The 21,477-nt window shown below is 39.8% G+C and overlaps 1 protein-coding gene across 2 annotated transcripts in view; it reads right to left on the bottom strand.

Moving 5' to 3' along the window:
- The window catches only part of vgll4b (vestigial-like family member 4b), a 68,221-nt gene that overhangs the window by 29,916 nt on the left and 16,828 nt on the right, over positions 1 to 21,477 (bottom strand). Inside the window, exon 1 of one of the 2 annotated variants that reach the window (XM_079597522.1) lies at positions 10,523 to 10,895. The exons of the other annotated variant lie outside the window; for it this stretch is intronic. Coding sequence (XP_079453648.1) covers positions 10,523 to 10,601 — 79 coding nt within the window. The 5' untranslated portion in view covers positions 10,602 to 10,895. Of the gene's footprint in view, positions 1 to 10,522; positions 10,896 to 21,477 lie in introns of those variants that run through there. 2 annotated transcript variants of the gene reach the window in all.

The raw sequence follows: 21,477 nt of genomic DNA, 5'->3' as shown, positions 1-21,477 counted from the left end.
TGTGTATGTGTGTGTGTGTGTGTGTGTGTGTGTGTGTGTGTGTGTGTGTGTGTGTGTGTAGAGACGTGGGCTGCACTGGCGCTATTGTGAAAGTTAGTGGCGATTCATTAATCATCAATGAAGAATACAGACACAGGCGTTGAGTGATGAAGAACAGGGTTTGTAGAGGAGCAGGGCTGGGACACACTGAACTACAGTTTCCAACAAGCATTAAGTGTTGTCTATAGCACTACTTCAACAGGATTGGTTTCTCAAATGATAAATAAATAGTTTTACACAGATGTGAGGTTTTCTAGAAGCAAAAGAGGTCAGAAAGGAGATCAATCTGGAGCTGGTCCAAAAACTACTTAGAATAATTGTTGTCCAAATAGTGCTTGAGTTGCATTTAATGAACTATCATGCTATACACTGATGTGTCTGTAGTTGCTACTAAAGTGGCCGTGTCGATTCTGCACTGCGAAAGCAAATTTCAGTCGCATCAGAACTGAGAAAAATGGTTTCTATGAATCTGAGCCGAACACGTCACAGGAAATATCATCGTCCAGAATTCACTCAGAACTTGACAACATATGGTTTGCTTTCTATGTGAATATATAGTAAACTGTAATTTATTCCTGTGATCAAAGCTGAATTTTCAGCATCATTACTCCAGTCTTCAGTGTCACATGATCCTCCAGAAATCAGTGTAATATGATGATCAAAAAACATTTATGATTATTATCAATGTTGAAAACAGTTTATATTTTTGTGGGAAAAGTAATTTTTTCAGGATTCTTTGAAGCATTTTTTTTTTAAATAAATATTTTGTAACATTATAAATGTCTTTACTATCACTTTTGAGCAATATAATGCAGGACAAACTTTTAAAAAGGTAGTGTATATTACAGTTTTGATATTAAAATGGCATATCCATAATTACAATGTTTATAAAAAGCTCAGGAAAGTTTGTTCAACCACTTGTAATGCTTGCAATTTGGTGCAAGTGCAAGGAATGCATGCGATCTTTTAATCATTACAAATATGAGATATGATTCATGCACTAAGCAGCTAGCGTTGCCGTTTTGATAACAGTCAAAAAATCAAATGCAACATCAGCAAATCACAGAAGACTCGCAGTCTCAGAGGAAGTCTGAGTTAATTTATCGGTATCAGAGTATATTACGCCCTTTTATGAAGTCTTGATTTTGTTTTTTTAGGGTGTTCTAGAATATGTTTTGATGCTTGATTGTTCAAAAAACTTTTTACAATTATTAATTTTTCCATTACATATATGTCACACAAATGTTTGATCACCACACTTGAGTGATCATTGCAAAAATTATATATTTATGTATAGTGTATTCTACAGTACAAGTCAAAAGTTTGTACACATGAATAAGAAAGTGTCTGCAAACTTTTTTGGGTGAAAAAAAAGACTAGTTTAATTAGCTGCGCAGTAGCCTTGTCCACCTGAATGAATTATAAATAACTAGTAGGCTATTTACAGTATATTAAATTGTTTTTGACCATTTTGCACTGAAATGAGTCTGACACACGAGTCTGACAGCGTTGCATCACGTGCACCTGCACAATATCATAGCCTATGATTTCCGAAAATAGTACTATGTCAACTAGTGATATCAGCACAATAACTGTTGAGGAATATGCAACACAATTTAGACAATTGTTTTTGTCATACGTTATAATAACTGACAGACACGATCATTTCAGCCGCTGTGTGCATGTCCTCGAGAGGCTGAACATAGGAGCGCAACTTCGCGGCAGAGACACGAATAGACTATTACCTTAAAGCTTTTACTCAAACACAAAAGGCACGTCCACTTAAAAAAAAAATGTATATTTATTCAACAAAACCAGATCAAGACGAGAGCAGAAACTAAATAAAGTGCATAACTGAACAATAAAGCATAGGCTCAAAACAAATACAAACAGTGGGCACAGCACAATTGCGCATTAGGCTCCAAAAAAAATAAAAATAATAATAGTACCCAAATCCAATAAATAATACTATAAATGTGCACAATAATAAAAGGGGCAACCTAACGCAGATAAGTTAGCTTACCGGGTTTAGGTGATATGCCATGTTGGTAGTCAAGCTGTGATATGCAAACTGTTGCTTGCAAACTTTGCATTCGACTTTTTTTCCTTTATTCATTTTTGTAAAATGCTGCCACACTGCCGATGCTGACATGGTAGAGGACGACTGACTGTAGATTAAACGCTCACAATTAAATAAATATTCAGCAAACCACAAGACCAATCGGCCGATATATCGATACCGGGCTTTTTTTACTCCCTAATATCGTTATCGGCCCCCAAGAATCCATATCGGTCGGGCTCTATAATAGACTTGCTCTGTTTATGAAACACTTTTAATTCAAACGGCACTGGAATCAAAGTTTGTCTGCGAAATACTAATTCACTGGATCTTCCTCTGGGAAAACAGATCTCTAGCTTGATTTCCTCTCTGCAGAGCTTCTGAAGTGCGAACACCACACGCAGACACCTTTCACATGCTAACGCCTGGAGAAGAGAGGAAACTGGACAAAGCTGCTTTCAACCAACTTGTTGAATTTCACACTTCAGCGAGTCTGTATGTTCTGAGACGACCCAGATACAGCCTCCTCTGGAACGGCCGGAGCCATAAAAGATGCCTATCAGTGTTAGGAGAGATGGAGCCCATGTTTGATCTATTGAAAGACTGTCATTATGAGCACAAGTGATCAAAGTCTAGCTCTACTACTGGAGACTTCAAACGTGCAGCCAGAATGAGATTGTGTTACAGATGTGGGCCAAACCCCTCCACACTCCGGCCTCGTCCACGCTAACACGCTTTAGTTTGAAAACACAGCTTTCTCTCCGGTTTGTCTTCTGTCCACACTGAGACTGTGTTTTTATTAATAAAAGCGCTCTCCAATGTGGATCCATTTGAAAGCGCAGTTTTCTCGGTGTAGTGTGGACTGTGAAAACTGAGGCATTTACAAACGTTGGCGCAAGTTTAGTCATGTGACGCATATTGTACTAATAGATATGTTTATAGCGGTATTGTGCCTGTTATCGGCTGTTCACTTTCACACTGATGCTAAAATATGTTCCTTCACACACTCTTCATATCCCAGTCCTGCACAGATGACAGAATACACACACATCTGCTGTCCTGCGGTGAAACATGAGCAGTTTTAGCGTTTACACCAAACACATGATAGTGAGTGAGAGCGACCTGACCGTCAGTGATGAGGAGATATTCTGCTCAATAACATGATCCTGTCAGAAGAATTGACATAACTTTATTTAGCGGTTTCAGGCGTTTCAGTGTGGATGAAAACATTAGGGAAACGCTAGGGTGGACGGAGAGACGTTTTAAACGAAAACGCCATTTTCAAATGTATCCGGATTAATGTAGTAGCCTCACACACATTTCATAGAAAACAAAAAGACCACATCCAATACAAGTGACACTTTTGGCTCCTGATCATACTTCCGATGCTTGCAGAACAATGGCCGCCTTTCTCGTACGGCTCTTTTAAAGCAGAGAGGGAACTGTTAAACAGGTATGGGTTTATTAGGGTCTTATGGTTCTGTTGCCAGCAGCTCTTTAGCATTTGTTCAGCAGGAAAGATGACAGTCAGCGTTTCACCCCTGGCTCACGGCTCTGCTTCTAACAGACACACACACACACACACACACACACACACACACACACACACACACACACACACACACACATAAGCTCAGCACGCCACCGCTGCAACACGGAAAGGCCAACCGTTCCTCCTGAACTCCGTGATCCGGGAGAACATGCTCTCCAAGTCAAACACCACATCCACACACATACTGCCGTTCCAAAGTTTGGGATCGGTACTTTTTTCATGTTAGTCTCTTCTGCTCACCAAAGCTAAAATTATTTGAATAAAAAAATACAGTGAAATATTATTCCAGTGTAAATCATCAGTTCTCTATGTGAATATACAGTAAAGTGTAATATATTCCTGTTATCAAAGCTGAATGTTCAGCATCATTACTCCAGTCTTCAGTGTCACATGATCCTTCAGAAATCAGTGTAATATGATGATCTGATGATCAAAAAATGTTTGATGCTTTTTTTTCAGGATTTTTTTAAATGGACGTTCATTTATTCTAATTCATAGACGGTCAATGGAGGGACAGAAATCGCTCCGCTTTCATTTAAAATATCTTTATTAGTGATAGAAAGATGAACGAAAGTCTTACGACATACATTCATTTTGTTTACATAAATTTTGCATCAAAAAAGCATTTTCAGATGAGTTTTCATCTCTGCTTACACAGTCACACACAGCTGCTTTCCGCTAGGCTAAAAACTAAACGCAGAATGGATTCAGAAATTCTCAGAATCAAATGTCGTGTAAGAGAGAATCGCGATGCATCTGAGAATCAATGTGTTCTCCCAGCCCTAATCGCATCAGTTCAACTCGTCGACTGCGCTCACACATTATTAAGTGAATATTGTGGTAAACAAGCGTCTGTTCCAGTTTTATAATCTTCCCAGCTCATAGTAAACGAGTCCTCAAAATCATCGTTGGTGTGAAGAACAATGAGCATAAAGATAAGAAAGCTTGTCTGTGACCTTTGAATGGCTGCGTTCAATCAATTCCAGATAAAGCGCAAAAGCAAAGTTCAGCAAAGCACGTCTCTCAGCAGAGCTGCACGTTTCGACTCGTTTGCAGAGACAGAAGTGATGCAGAAACTGGGCTATTTCAGGGCCGATGCTGTAATAGATTAGCCATGTGCTCGGGACATTCTCTGGCACACATTATAAATAGCTGGAGCGGCAGCCGCGCAACAGTGAGCAGAAACCGGCTGTGATTGTGTATTTCCATCCGCTGTCACTGGGTCATGTGACTGGCTGCCCGAGCCCAGGGCATTAAAGCGGGTCACAGCAGATTCTCAGAACCGAAGCCCGTCGAGACGCACTCCGGTCACGGCAACCGCTCCGTTGCTGCAGGAGTTTCCACTTAATGTTTTGAAGAGTTATCTGGGAACACAAGAGTCAGCGCTTGTGCCGTCACTCACAGGCGTAAACCAGTCACAATCAGAGGTACAGACCGGCCAACACGAGTTACAAACGCTTTTTAGCTTTACTAAGCAAAATCTAGAACACCTTTAAGGGGAGCTTTTAAAAACTCACAGTATACACTCCAACCTTTTGTCATTTGAGAGCTAGTTTTTCAACATGAAAGTGGCCGAGAGCTACTCACGTAAACCCAATTCATTCACAACCATTTAATACAATAGTGTTCTCATGTGGTGTAATATGTTAGTCCCAAATTATTCATCGTTATTATTAGTCGTGCATTTCTGTTTGAGCTGCGTGCGCTGAATGAAGGCTACCGTTAAATTGGAGCACTTAGTTTGCTAGCGCGTTATTTAACTCAAAGAAACGCATCCTAAATTAGATTCATCAGATATATTCAAAATAAACATAATATTAAAAATTATTTCTGCACAAAATGACGAGAATGCACAAGTGAACTTGAACTAAGTTACGTGCCATTCATTCAGAATGATCATGTTGTGGACGCGCTTTTCCTGGAGCGACACGGCAACTAAACTCAAATAATGCACAATGTTTTATTACAACATTGTTCTCTTTATAATGTTATGTAATATGACAGCCAATAGTCATTATTAGTCGTGCAGTGCCGTTTGAGCCGCGCGCGCTGAAGCTGATCACGCACTACAGCGTTCATTCAAGAGATGCATCCAGTATAAGATAAATCAGATATAGATCGGCACACACAAAATAAACACAATATTACAACTTACATTTGCACAAAACAAAAGGCTGCGAATGTACACACAAACTTAGTCATAATGACGGTGTAAAATGGTCCCAAACAAAACGCGCTCGCTTTGTTTCGTGGTTGAGCAGCGCGCGCATGAACCCGCTTAATCCATGTTCGAGAAGTTATATCGATTAAATGTATTATCGACAATTAATCGATCGTCGATTAATCGTTGACATCCCTACCCTCTTGTAATTGATAGCAGATACAAATAATACATAATGTAATGTGCTAGATTACATTACCAACGTTATTCTGCAGTATTCTGCAAACTGTATTGAACAGAATTATATCTTCCTCTATCTCTGTCTTTCACTGCCCAGAGCCTTTAAAGCCAACCAACCCCGTGCCGTCACAGGTCAGAACACTGCACAATGGTGGCGCCCTGGCCGCGAAAGATATAAACGTTATATGTTCACATTTGTCATGTTTCTTAATTGTTGATTATAGTGGAAATCCAACTTGTAAATCATGTAAACTTGATTGACTGCTTCATTTCCCCTTTAAGATCCAAAACATGAAAATGTGCAGATGTTTAGTATTTCACCAATAAACAACTTGCATCATATAACAGAGCAAACTGTACCTAACACTTTATTTTACAGTGTCCTTGTTACATACGTTACATGTACTTGCCATAGTAATTACAGTAAAGTATGCATCATTACGTGCAACTAACCCTCAACCAAACCCTAACCCTATAGTGAGTACATGTGGTTAATTAATATTACTCTGTATTTAAATGTATACAATGACACCAATAAAGTGTAACTGTTAATAAAGCAGGGCTCAACATGAACACTCGTCAGGGACAAGAGGATTTTTTGAAGGGCAAGAGAAAGTGAACTTTACTTGCCCAACCGGAAAGGAGCCTTATTAAAACGTCAAAAACTAAAAATATAGGGCTGTCGCGGTGATGGTATTTCCCCTGCGGTAATTTTTGAGTGGCGCGATATGCGGTATTATTGCCATTGATTTATATTTATTTGTTGCTATATAAATAAGTGATGTGGTCAGCACGCACAAAAACTAAACAGCGTCTCTGCGCATTGAAAGGCTGTCACTCAGCGCGCTCATTGTTTCGGCAACGGACTGTCTTTGAGTGAGTCATTAAGCCGCTCATTCAACGAACACGTTCAAAAACTCTGAATCATTAAAAGACAGATGTAACGAAACATGGTGTTCATTGTTTTGTAACTTTGAGCTCCACTTTTCAAGGCTCCGTGGAATGCTGACCAGCGCTGTCGCCATTCATGGTAAATACCCTTGAACGTTAAAAGGGTGATACGACTATGTTTCGCTATCATTGGACACGGCAAACTTTACACGCATATGACTTGACCTTCGAAGACAGACGCAGTAATCGCACGCGCTCAGTCCATCTCTCATTTACTGTCTGTTTAGGCTTAAGTGTAGATCCATGAAGCCTCTGTACAAATGACCATGATAAACAGTCTTGTTATCATTATTAACTCATTTAACATTCAATATACATGCACAAAGTTCAAAACAATAATGGTATAGCCTTATGAAAAAAGAAAACACGCGAATAGAGGTTGCTGCGGTTACTTGCATTCCTCTGCGGTTGGCTAGTCAGTGGCGCGGTACAACAATATTGCGGTTATCACGACAGCCCTAAAAAAATAACTAGGAAATTACCAAAATGCGAGAATGATTCTGCATTCATTTAGTGTAAGAACGAAGCAATTGATAGTGTATAATAATATAGCCTAATATGACCCTGGTCACGAGTCGCACGGGTATATCTGTGGCAATTGCCAACTATACAGCGTATGGGTCAAAATTATCGCCAAAAATCATGAGGATATTAAGATATTTAGTAAGTGTCCTAACGTAAATATATAAAACATGTATTTTTGTGAGTGAATGCAGCACAATCGTGAACATAAATGCACAACTTTAAAGGAGATTTTCTCAATGTTTAAATTTTTTTGCTCCTCAGATTCCAGATTTTCAATAGTTGTGTCTCGACCAAATATTGTCCTATCCTAACAAACCACACATCAATGGAGAGATTATTTTTCCAGCTTACAGATGATGTATACATCTCAATTTCATAAACATGACCCATGTGACTGGTTTTGTGGTCCAGGGTCTCATATATAATGTGGTGACGGCAACAAGGTTGTGCTGTTCGTGCAGCTTCATGAGGAGAAATGGGAACAAATAAGCGCAACACACACAAATAAACTCAGTTAATTAACATACTGCGGTAAAAAAAGATTAAAAAGTTTTTATATTTATAACATATGCTACAGTTAGGCAACATCACACGACCAAGAAAGCTGAATACCATCACGATTGAAAATGTGACACTGATTCCATATGAAAAGTTATTAATATCAAAGTTTTTTTAGTTTTTTTTAGCAGCAAAAATAGTTCCAAACAAAGATCACAGCAGAACCACAACGCATCTCACAGGAACACTCAGTGTTGTGAACGAATCGGTTGAGTGAAAGATTCAATGACTCATTCATAAAAACACCTCATTCCTAAACGAATCAGCCGTTTGAACGAATCGTTCGAATGAATGACTCGCTCATTAAGACGGTCCCCTGCCGCCACCTACTGGCGGTTTAGTTTCGTGTTTAAAACTATCATTCTTTCCAACATTTCTTATTTGTATATTCACAAAAATATTTAGAACAATCTCATAACATTATTTAATGCAGTTGTAATTTTTCAGTGTAAATTATTTAGGCCCTAATCTGATTGGTAACAGCCCTAGTGTCGTATTATTCTAATTTATTGATCAAATTTAAGATGAAGCATATGAAATGCAGTGTAAGTTGCTTTGGATAAAAGCATCTGCCAAATGCATAAATGTTAAATATTTAAAATGATTAGGGAAAAATGCCCTTCATAAAGCTTAAAATATCATAAATATGCAGATTTAAATGTTTCAAAGCTGACTGAACACCGATAAGAATATTGCTATAGAATAAATTATATTTAAAACAAAAAATGTTTGTTTGTTTGTTTTGCTAGACAAGTATTTATTTATTTTTTTGAATAAGTGAATGACCAATTTACTTGTCCGAATGACAAGCACATGAAAAGGCTTAATGCCAAGCCCTGAATAAAGTAATACCGTAGTCTTTTATTTGACCTGATGCATAAATTAACGATTAATCGCGATTAATCGAATCCAAAATAAAAGTTTGTTTACACATAATATGTGTGTGTATTGTGTATAATTATTTTGTATATATAAATACACACACATGCATGTATATATTTGAGAAATATTTGCATTTATATACTGCATATCTATTTTTATATGATTTATATTATATATAAATAGAACTATTTTATATATAAATAACACATTTTTCTTAAATATATGCATGTGTGTGTATTTATATATATAAAATAATTATACACAATACACACACATATATTATGCAAACAAACTTTTATTTTGGATTCGATTAATCGCGATTAATCGTTTACAGCCCTAGCATAAATGTTGTATATTTCCAGGATCGTAAATCTCAAGATGAAAAGAGCCATTCGTGTATCGTGTCCGTCCGGGCGAGTAAACGGGGACCGGATCACGTTTCTACTCTCTTGACATGTGATGGTCCACAACAGCAGGCTAGTGTAGAGATCCACGCTTGTCTACGCAGTCCACCGCTCTATGGGACCGCAGCACTCACGCTACTCGAGATGAAGCAAACACAGGGCACCAGTGTTGATGAACAGTGAGGAAGACAGCAGTGGCATGAGTAAATGCTCCGGATTACAGCACAGGAATCTGCATACTAAACATTTATCATGCACACTTACAGTAATACACTTCTGGTCAGAGTCAATATTACATATTAATAACCATTTGACACAATTGACTTGCATACTTGCTGTTGGTGCATTGTTATTCCTTGCATATAATTAAACTTTGTAGTTACACCGCTAACATAATCCAACATTACCCTTAAACCTAACACTAACTTTACTCCTCAACCAAACTATATTCCAGAGCAACATGTACATCTAATCCATAGCATTGTGAGTATTTAATGTTAGTACATAAAGGCAACCTAACATAAAGTGACCAAAATTCAACTTATAGTATTAAAAAGAACCATTCTGAGCCAACTCCTGACACGTTCTGCACTTCACAAACACAAAAAAGCGGCTAAAAAGCCTGAAATATAAACATTGATATGTAAAAAGCATTAATTAATAACTGTTATAATAAGTGTTTTTTATTGATGTCCATTTCTTTCAACAATTGTAAACACTTTAAAATAGACTAATTTTAAACAATGCAAATAAGTTAGTACATGCATCATTCACTTGATGAGCACTTAGACACAGTGTGCATAATTACAGCTAAATGCTGTTTTCGACATGACGTCAAGAAGTTGTGGGAAGTTGGCGACGCGTCTGTTGTTATTGTTTTTACGTGATGCAAAAAAAAAAACTTTTCCCCCATGAAAAAACGAATACAAAACTTCTTACAACAAGTCATTCTTCTTAAACCGGACCATTAATAACATAAAAATCTAAAATCTACGTTAGAAGTAAAAAGAAACGTAGAAAGTCGCGTGAGATGGAGAAAAACTGCGCGCTCGCGAGCTCCGCTGACGTCACGGGCGTCCGTTATTTTCACTCACAAACACTTAATTTCGTTAACCGAGAGTCAGAAAGCAGTAAATGTTTTTAACTCTTACCTTCGTAGCACAGGATGCCAATGTTGTTGTTCATTTTGTCAAAGTACTGGTTCAACAGGTCCATTTCGGTAAAAAGCATTTATGGACTTTTAGTCGCAGAAAAACAGCTCCTCTTTTCCTCTCGTCAGGAGCGCGTGTAAAGGCCCAGCCTTTAACTTCAAACAGAGCGAAAATAACTAGTATAACCCGACCTGGTTGAGTACCTAACGAGTAGAAGTACTCTAACGCGAGTTTAAAGAAACTTTAAGAAGTTTTAGCGTAAGAAAAGAGTTGTATTTAAGGACAAAGGGGTCGCGCCAGTTCTCCTCACAGCCCGCTGTAAGTCGACTGACACACGCAGCCTATGAGCGCTGAGAGAGTCCTCCTCGCGCTCGCCAAATCTCGCGAGAGTTCCCCCCTATGAGCGCTGAGATAGTCCTCCTTGCGCTCGCCAAATCTCGCGAGAGTTCCCCCCTCCCAAACGCATGGGAATCAGGAGAAGAAATGTACAAAACAAAGAAAAGTTACTATGGAAAGTCATTTTGTAAGTAATTATTCACCATGGGACTCTTGAGTTACAAACGTAACTTGTAAGATTTGTTTTTTATAGCCATATTTATCAATCATTATTACATTGTTATTATTGTATTACTAGTAATTGAGAGTAATACTAGTCTAATGTAAACTATAGGCCCTACTAATAATCTAAAATAGTTACTTGTAGCCTACGTTTAAGGAATACATTAAAACAACATGCACAGGAAGGAATATTTATTATTTCTTTAATGCGTTTTGAAACAACTTAACTATTTATGGATCCACTTCTGTGGAATGAACAATATTGTCATTGTTATGCAATGATCAATATGCTATCAGCCCAATAAAAGTCACTTACTATAATTATTATAGAATAGATAAGCTCTAATATCGGCTCCTAAACTCAACATGAGCTGATGTGGTTTATGACACTGCCCTCTGCTGGTGTGTGGCATCATGTGCAGGCTTTACACGAGCTGATGAACTCGCTGATCTCCAGTTAGCAGAATAATAACCATATTATTATCTGGCTCAAAATCGGAGACTGAGAATCATATTTCTAAATATAATATCTGAAAGGATATTGAGGTTCTTAATACTTCTTGAGTTGCACTTTATTGGCATATATTGCTAAAGTCAGCAGATTTAAAGTCCCCCTGTGGTGTAAATCCAGCTTTTACTGTAGTTTATGTGTGTATGTGGTGTTATTAATCTGCTTTAACACACACATGTGTAAGTTCATAAGTCGACAGCATTGCTGAGTATTTTCTGCTTAAAACTGCAGTGAACCAAAGACAGTCTCAAACACACGGTTTGAAATCGCTGGTGTTTCTGACGTCACACACTACCTTGACCAATCAGATCAACGTGTGATCGTCCACCAGTGGATCTCTGAGTGAGTGAGTGAGTGAGTGAGTGGAGGCGGGGCTTATTTGCATATTCATAGAACTGTGTAACCAATCAGATCAACGTGTGATCGTCAACCAGTGGATCTCTGAGTGAGTGAGTGGAGGCGGGGCTCATTTGCATATTCATAGAACTGTGTAACCAATCAGATCAACGTGTGATCGTCTACCAGTGGATCTCTGAGCTGCTGTGTTTTTATGGATTTAATTTATTAGTCTTTTTGATGACAACAATGAACTGAATCATCAATAAAATGAAACTGAACTGAATATGTGTGTGTGTGTGTGTGTGAGTTTAATCATCTGTGTGTGTGTGTGTGAGTGAGTGAGTGAGTGAGTGTGTGTGTGTGTGTGTGTGTGTGTGTAGGTGTGTGTGTGAGTGAGTGAGTGAGTGAGTGAGTGAGTGAGTGAGTGTGTGTGTGAGTGAGTGTGAGTGTGTGTGTGTGTAGGTGTGTGTATGTGTGTGTGTAGGTGTGTGTAGGTGTGTGTGTAGGTGTGTGTGTGTGTGTAGGTGTGTGTGTGTAGGTGTGTGTGTGTGTGTGTGTGTGTGTGTGTGTGTGTGTGTGTGTGTGTGTGTGTGTTGTGTGAGTGAGTGAGTGAGTGAGTGAGTGAGTGTGTGTGAGTGAGTGTGTGTGTGTGTGTGTGTGTGTGTGTGTGTGTGTGTGTGTGTGTGTGTGTGTGTGTGTGTGTGTGTGTGAGTGAGTGAGTGAGTGAGTGTGTGTGTGTGTGTGTGAGTGAGTGAGTGAGTGTGTGTGTGGGTGTGTGTAGGTGTGTGTAGGTGTGTGTAGGTGTGTGTGTGTAGGTGTGTGTGTAGGTGTGTGTGTGTGTGTGTGTGTGTGTGTGTGTGTGTGTGTGTGTGTGTGTGTGTGTGTGTGTGTGTGTGTTGACAGATCATCATCTCTCCACGTATGATCAATTATGATTTGGCAAACACACTGAAAGGCTTTGTATTAAAGTGTTTGAATCTGCAGTAATGCGGTTCAAGAGGCCGGTGTGTTGAAACATGAGGCTAAGATGATTAACTCTTACTCAAGCCTGACGAGGTTCTCTCCTCAGATCAACGGAAGTGATCACGTTACTCCCTCAAATCTTCAGTTCATCCAGTATAATCGTAAGCTGGTGGATTAATCAGGGCGTTCTGTCTCCAGGATCAGATCAAACACGTCGAGTCGATGTTAAACACACGACCGCCTCCAGATGATGGCATATCTGACTAATGAGCCAATTCCATGCCATTGATCCGTTCAAATCTAGAGTCAAATCCCAGCCTTGATCAGTGTCAGCGGAGATCCACATTATACAACCAGCATTACTTAAAGTTCACTCAAGAATAATCATTCTGTTATCATTCACTCGCCCTCATATAGTGAGAAACAAAACTGAATCAACACTAAACCGAATCAAGACTGAATCAACACTGAACCGAATCAAGACTGAACTGAATCAACACTGAACCGAATCAAGACTGAACTGAATCAACACTGAACCGAATCAAGACTGAACTGAATCAACACTGAACTGAATCAACACTGAACCGAATCAAGACTGAACTGAATCAACACTGAACCGAATCAAGACTGAACTGAATCAACACTGAACCGAATCAAGACTGAACTGAATCAACACTGAACCGAATCAAGACTGAACTGAATCAACACTGAACCGAATCAAGACTGAACTGAATCAACACTGAACTGAATCAAGACTGAACTGAATCAACACTGAACTGAATCAAGACTGAACTGAATCAACACTGAACTGAATCAAGACTGAACTGAATCAACACTGAACCGAATCAAGACTGAACTGAATCAACACTGAACTGAATCAAGACTGAACTGAATCAACACTGAACTGAATCAAGACTGAACTGAATCAACACTGAACTGAATCAAGACTGAACTGAATCAACACTGAACCGAATCAAGACTGAACTGAATCAACACTGAACTGAATCAAGACTGAACTGAATCAACACTGAACTGAATCAAGACTGAACTGAATCAACACTGAACTGAATCAAGACTGAACTGAATCAACACTGAACTGAATCAAGACTGAACTGAATCAACACTGAACCGAATCAAGACTGAACTGAATCAAGACTGAACTGAATCAACAATGCTCAAGCTCAACAAGCTCTCAGAATTGCGAGAAAAAAAGTCAGAATTCCAACTTTATATCTCGCAATTCTGAGATAAAAGGTCAGAACTGAATGTTCAGCATCATTACTCCAGTCTTCAGTGTCACATGATCCTCCAGAAATCAGTGTAATATGATGATCTGATGATCAAGACACATTTATGATTATTATCAGTGTTGTAAACAGTTTTCTCCTTTAAAGTTGTGCATTTATGTTCACGATTGTGCTGCATTCACTCACAAAAATACATGTTTTATATATTTACGGTAGGACATTTACTAAATATCTTCATGGAACATGATCTTAATGATTTTTGGCATAAAAGAAAAATTTATAATTTTGACCCATACGATGTATAGTTGCGATTGCCACAGATATACCCGTGCGGCTCCAGACTGGGTTTGTGATCCAGGGTCACATTTTATTTTTCAGTATTATTTGATGTATGTTTTTGAACACAAGAGACAAAAAGATGTAGTTTGTTTAAAATACACAAACAACATTTAAATGCCATTTATTGCACAGGGATAAACAGACACCAGCTATAACTCATCCCAGGAGCCACAGCGCTGGAGTCGGAGTCTCACAACTGCTTGTGTGTCGATGCTTGACTCTGTGTGAACTGGCAGAAACGGCCAGACGTCAATCTAGACAAACACCAGTTCTGAGAAACATGAGCCACACCCAGACTCTTACTGGAAACACCAGAACCCACTGGGAAGAACAGCAGTGTGTGTGTGTGCAAAACCACCTCAGCCCAACACTGAGAAACAGAACAATCTCCAGCACACCGCGCAACACACACCGCGCGCAACACACCGCACGACACACACCTGCGCGCAACACACACCACGCGCGAACACACACCGCACGACACACCTCACCGTTTTTTGTGTCTGTTCCTTTAAATGCAAATGACGCTGCTGCTCCGGCACAGGGGCGGAGCTACAACAGATTGTGTCCTTTTACCTCACACACACACACACACTCTCTCTCTCTATCTCTCTCTACACACACACACACACTCTCTCTCTCTCTCTCTCTCTTCTCTCTCTCTCTCCTCTCTCTCTCTCTCTCTCTCTCTCTCACAACTCTCACACACACACACCACACACACACCCACACACACACACCCGCCTGCCCTGCATTCCTGCGCTTCATGTGCTGAGCAGCTCCTGGTCTGTAAGATACAGTGAAACAGCTGCGCCGCGACCTCTGACCTCTGCTGACCTCATTCCTCATCTGCTCACACACAGACACACGCAGCACACACACAACACACACACACTGTGTGCGTTTGTTGTTCTGGGAATTCTGGGAATTAGGATGGACTCAGACTTGAAGTGGCAGTTGCGCTGGTCTTCTCTCCTCTATTGTGCCGTATATCGAGTTCAGGAACAAGAACACATGTGGGCGGGGCTTGAGTGTGTCTGTGGGGGAATTGATTGGCTGGTTGGATTGCTGTGGTATGCTATTGGTCTGATCTCCTGTGAGTGACAGGTTATAGCCCCGCCCACATCATCAGAGAATAGACGATGCAAGAGGAACTTATTCTCATTCAAGATTATTAACACAATAATGATGTGCACATTTATAATACATTTTAAAAATTGTCAATTTTGATTTCATAGTGACTTTAAGGCACTTTTCATAAATACAGTACGATTTTTGATGAGAAGTATTATTTATCCAGATCAACCACCAACCTGAAGTTACTGTAAGGATTAAAGTACGAGAAACATGGCAGTTCTGCTTTATTTGTCAAGTTCTACAGCAATATTTTCAACATGGCGTCAGTCACATGCTTTTTACATGGTGATTATAGTGCAACTATATGTACAACATATGAACACACCAGCCTAGAAGAATTAACAGTGTGTGTGTGTGTGTGAGAGTGTGGTGTGTGTGTGTGTGTGAGTGTGTGTGTGTGTGTGTGTGTTTCAGTGTCTAACAGCAGCAATCTAACACACACACACGTCTAGTCCATGAGTAACCAGTCTACTTTACAAGGTGAAGCATTAAAGAAATTAATTAGTAACATACACACACACACGCACACACACACACACACACACACACACTACAGAAGAGTCTTGGATGTTTTGAACTAAAGCATTTGCTGAATTGACGCGCCTTAAATAAATAATAATAATAATTTCAGTGTCACGTTTCGCTCACTATTCCGGTTTCAACTCATTATTTTTTTAAACAACACAGATTCCAAATGAGTTTAGTAGCCATGACTAAATAACAAGTGTTTGTGTTGATGAATGCTCACTTAAAAATGCTGGGTTAAAAATAACCCAACGAGTAACCCAACTATGGGGGGGGGGGGGTATAACACCTTCCCAACTGTGGGTTATTTTAACCCAGTGCATTGGGTTATTACTGGAAATTACCCAACGATGTGAAAAAATTACCCAACATTTTTTGGAAAATAACCCATAGTGACCCAATATGTGTAACCCAACGGTTGGGTTAAAAAAAATAACCCACCGTTTTTTACGGTGATCTAGATCGGGTCACACTGCTCCTGTTTTAATGATGATCTTGATAAACACAACAGCTTCAACATCAACACACTCCACACATGTACAACTGCATGCAGGTTATAGTTTATGTTTATGGTTTTATTAGTGATCATGCTGGAACAACCACCAACATGTTGAGCCGTTAATGTGGTGACGACAGCCGAAATAACCCGGGGTTAACTAGTGATCTATTAAAGGCTCTCCGTGCAGGAGCGCTTCAGATTATGGGATGGACGAGTGCTTGTTCCTCACAGAAGAAAGCGAGTGAGTGAAGAGAAGACACGTAATAATCTCAAATAAAGCCTTCCATAAAAGTGTTTTGTTATTGAAACATGATAGAATATATAACATGTTTGTTGTCCTGGGTGGTTTCTAGGGTGTTGCTATGTGGTTATCAAACCCAAATATTTATTACAAACGTGGAAAACTGTATTGTTGAAGACTCGATGATGGCAACTGTGGATCGACGTTCAGTATTATAATATTTTCCTAATGTTGTAATCATCACGAGCACAAGTAATCGCTGCCTCACACATGCGCTCTTAGCTTAACTGGATAACCACAGAACATGCTAGATCACAGCTGTACATCACGGACATATTGATATCTCTCTGACTGATGACAGAATCCGTCATAAACTATAACCAGTATTTCCTGTAAAGCTGCTTTGAAAACAATATTTATTGTGAGACGCCCTGTGATGTTCTCTGGCTCGATGGCTAATGCTGATGATGTAGGCCTGGGCAATATGGACAACAAAATATCACCATCATTTTTTTGTATCAGTCAATATCGATAATTATCACGATAAATGTCAAATCTTTATTTCTTTTACGTTTAAAGGCAGATTTTTGCTCCTAAGTGAAAGCTGTAGAAACCAGAGCGTTAATTGTGGTTTTAAACTATACTCTTTATACTCTTAGAAAAAGATTATTTCTTAGTTTCTGCATGTGACTCATTTTTATTTGGTAAAATGTAATATTCTGACTGTTCGAGTTTTAAATTAACAATTGGTCATCCAGCATCATGCATTTAGATCATGATAACCACAGATGAACCGGTAATAGCCTACAGCACCTCACTGTCACGGCAACATGTTACTTTATGGTTTCTATGGTATTTGTATGAAAACCAGTAGCCTCAATACTGTAATTAAATGAGTCATTTAATACATTGTCTACATTAATAATATAATATAAAACAATTCAATATGTATATCCCACATTTGCCTGCAAGCTTCTCTGCCGGTCTATACGGTAATCTCTCGACTGTGCGACAGAGTCGCTCGGTTATGACGCAACCGTTAGCCTATTTTTACAAAAACTGCTTCTACGGGGCCATAACGTAAGATACAAGGTGATGGAGCCTTTTATACATTTTCATGTTTCTTCAGAAATAAACAATGGACAAACGGTGTCTTTAAACGCCTCAGATGTAAAGTTACTCGCTGTCAAAGTGACGCCAAAATGAATGGGAGTCAATGGGATGCTAACAGCAGGTGGGGGTCCGCTAGCCAATGGCGGCGCCGGGGAAGCTTCGGTGTCTTCCGGAACACTGCCCCCCTGAACGAGCCGCTGCCGTTTGGACTTTGAGCCGAGCGGATAAACGGTCGTGGGGCGCGCGCGGTTCAAATGAGTTTCGTTCCGCTTTTGCCGCAAAAACATTATCGAACATTTATCGAGCTCTTGATATCGTTTTATCGAGAAAAAATATATCGCGACAACTATCGTTTTATCGCCCAGCCACGTTTCTACACACTTCTGATGTCATAGCGTTTCCGTTACCATTCAAATTGCGCAAATTGAAATTGTGAATTGCAAATACGCCCCATGGAAACACGTCCATTTTGCAAAAACTCCCATTTATCGGCAAAAAGTTTTTACGCTCTCATGAGTTTTTTTTTTTTTTTCAGACAATTCAAAACAGAAATATTTTGCAAAACTGCAATGGAAACAGTTTTTGCGCATTTACAGTCACCTGACGTTAGATGACTTAATTAAACTCAAAGAAGATAAAAGAATTACAGGAATACTGGATTCTAAAGCTCAAAGAAACGCCACAATCAAGACCTCGAACCAGAAATGAGGAGAAACACCCAGAAACACTCCCAGTAGAAGAGTCTTTCCTCGCCATTTATGCTTGATAACACACACACACACACACACACACACACGGCCAGTGCGGCGGCTGGGATATACGCAAGCCACATCACACACTCCACATCAGTGCTTCCCTTACTGAAGTCTATCAAGACAACAGCTTGTGTGCCTCAACAACGAGTGTGTGTGCCCCACTTCAGTGACCTTTGACCTCTGGCCCCAATCCCCAGGTCCAGGCGTGTGTGTGTGCTGCTGAATGAGCGAGGGCCCCCGATCGGGACGCTTCACACAACCAGTGAAAATGCTGCTTTTGGCATTAGACTGAAACTTGTGTTTCCACCTTATGTATAGATCTAAACCTTTCAATAACGATGCAATGCCTTATTAACACTCGTGTCCATTATTTAGTAAAACATTCTTCTTTCTCAGATATTTATAAGGTAATAATAATCGACACAAAGCAAGGGGACGAACGGCCAGCTGGAAGAGCTGCAGCACACACACACACACACACACACACACGCTCCGTCTATCACACACACACCAATCAATCAACTCCCACTCTACTCATCTTACTTTATTATTCTTTTTCATTCTTAAATGTTAGTGATGCTTAGAGCGTTACTATGCAGTTGCTAAGGTTCCCTGAGTATTATGTTACTATACAGTTGCTAGGGTGTTGTGGGTGGTTCCAAGAGTGTTATGCAGTTGCTAGGGTGTTGTGGGTGGTTCCAAGACTGTTATGCAGTTGCTAGGGTGTTTTGAGCAGTGTGTTACTATGAGGTTGCTAGGGTGTTGTGGGTGGTAGCCAGAGCATTGCTATGCAGTTACTATGCTGTTGTTAGTGATCCTTAGGGTGTTGCTATGCAGTTGCTAGCAATGTTGTTTTCGTCAACAATGACGATAACGCAATTATTTCGTTGCCGCAGCTTTTTTTAGGATGATAACGTTACGATGACTAGCTAAAAATGGCTCCAAGGTGACTAAGACATGACGAGACGTTTTCGAGTTTTCGTTGAGACGAGATGGAACGAAAATGATTATAAATCTGACGTTCACAATGCATGTCATTTCTGCCTATTTTGCGTGAAATCGGCCTGTTTTGAGCTAAAAAAAAAAAAAAAAGTATCAGCAATGCCGCATTCTAATCGTTGTTGTACAATAATGAAAAAATCCCATAATGTACGATAATAATAAGAGACCTTGCGTGTGTGTGCTAGTGTGCGTGTGCGTGCTAGTGTGTGTGTGTGTGCCTCACGAAGCGCATGCAAGGACCCAACCAATCGAATTATTCAGAGAGTCTAGTTTATTATGCAAAGGGTTTAAGGTTAACTGTTGTTTTATGAATTGCAACACTTGCTGCAACCTGTCAAACCTAAGCCCATTTCAAATACTTTTTAACCTAAATTAATTTGTTAAAGACTACTTTTTTTCTTTCTTTTTTTTTTACTAAAATTGACTATAACCTTTTTGTGTTTTCGTCGACTAAAACTATCAAGTTTATAAGTGACTAAAATGTGACTAAAACTAAAAAGCATTTTCGTCAAAAAGACTAAGACTAAGACTAAAAGGGGTGTCGTGGCTGGTTCCCAGGGTTTTGCCGTACATTTGCGAGGGTGTTTTGAGCAGTGTGTTACTATGAGGTTGCTGGAGTGTTGTGGGTGGTTCCCAGGGCGTTGCTATGCAGTTGCTAGGATGTTGTGGATGGTTCCCAGGGCATTTCTATGCATTTGCGAGGGTGTTTTGAGCAGTGTGTCACTGAGCAGTTGCTAGGTTGTCGTGGGTGGTTCCTAGGGCATTACTATGCAGTTGCTATTGTTTTGAGCAGTGTGTCACTGAGAGTTGCTAGGGTATTGTGGATGGTTTCCAGGCTGTTGCTATGCAGTTTATAGGGTGTTGTTGGTGGTTTCCAATGTGTTGTGGTTTTTAGATGTTTTGAGAGGATTTTAGTGTTTTAGTGTAGTTGTGAGGAGGTTGAAGTGGTTGCCAGGGAATTTATACACAGTTACTAAGGTGCTTTTGGTGAGTTATAGTGTTTAGTGGGTTTCCCAGGGTGTTGCTATGCAGTCGCAAAGGTGTTTTGAGTGTTGTGTTGATGTATAAAAAATGTTGGGTGGTTGCCAGGGCATTGATATGCGGTTTGTAAGATGCTCTGATCATTATGTTACTATGAGGTTGCCAGGGTGTTGCTATGCAGTTGTTAAGATGCTTTGAGAGGATTCTACTGTGTTTTAGTTCAGTTGCTATGGTGTTGTGAGTGGTTGCCAGGGCATTGATAGAGTTGCTAAAGTGAACCGAGTAGTGCAATGCTATGCAGTTGCTAGGGTGATGTGGGTGGTTGCCAGGGCGTTGCTATGCACCTGCTGGGGTGTTGTAGGTGGTTACTAGGGCAAAATCATTTTCAAAAATGCTTTCATTACTTAGAAGCTGAAAACATAATCCATGTGAATTCAACAGATGACATAATGCAGAAGGCTCAGTAAAGCAAGGCAGAAACCAGATCCTGACGGCCTCAACAAAAGGACGGGAGTAATTATTGACTGTCCGTACGTTTGTGCATTCCACAGAACAATAACACAGAAATATCAATCTTTCATTAGGAGGAAAGCAAAATGGCCCAGGGACGCAAAGGTCAACTTCCTGTTTGGATCCTGTTTGAACTGCAGGTGCGAGTGTGAACACACACACACACACACACACACACACACACACACACACACACACACACGTGACGGACGGACCCGCTCTGAAACTACACTGA

The sequence above is a fragment of the Phoxinus phoxinus genome, assembly GCF_949152265.1.
Source record: "Phoxinus phoxinus genome assembly, chromosome: 22".
Lineage (NCBI taxonomy): Eukaryota > Metazoa > Chordata > Actinopteri > Cypriniformes > Leuciscidae > Phoxinus > Phoxinus phoxinus.
The sequence above is the reverse complement of the archived record's forward strand: the minus strand, read 5'-3'. Positions and strand labels throughout refer to the sequence as shown.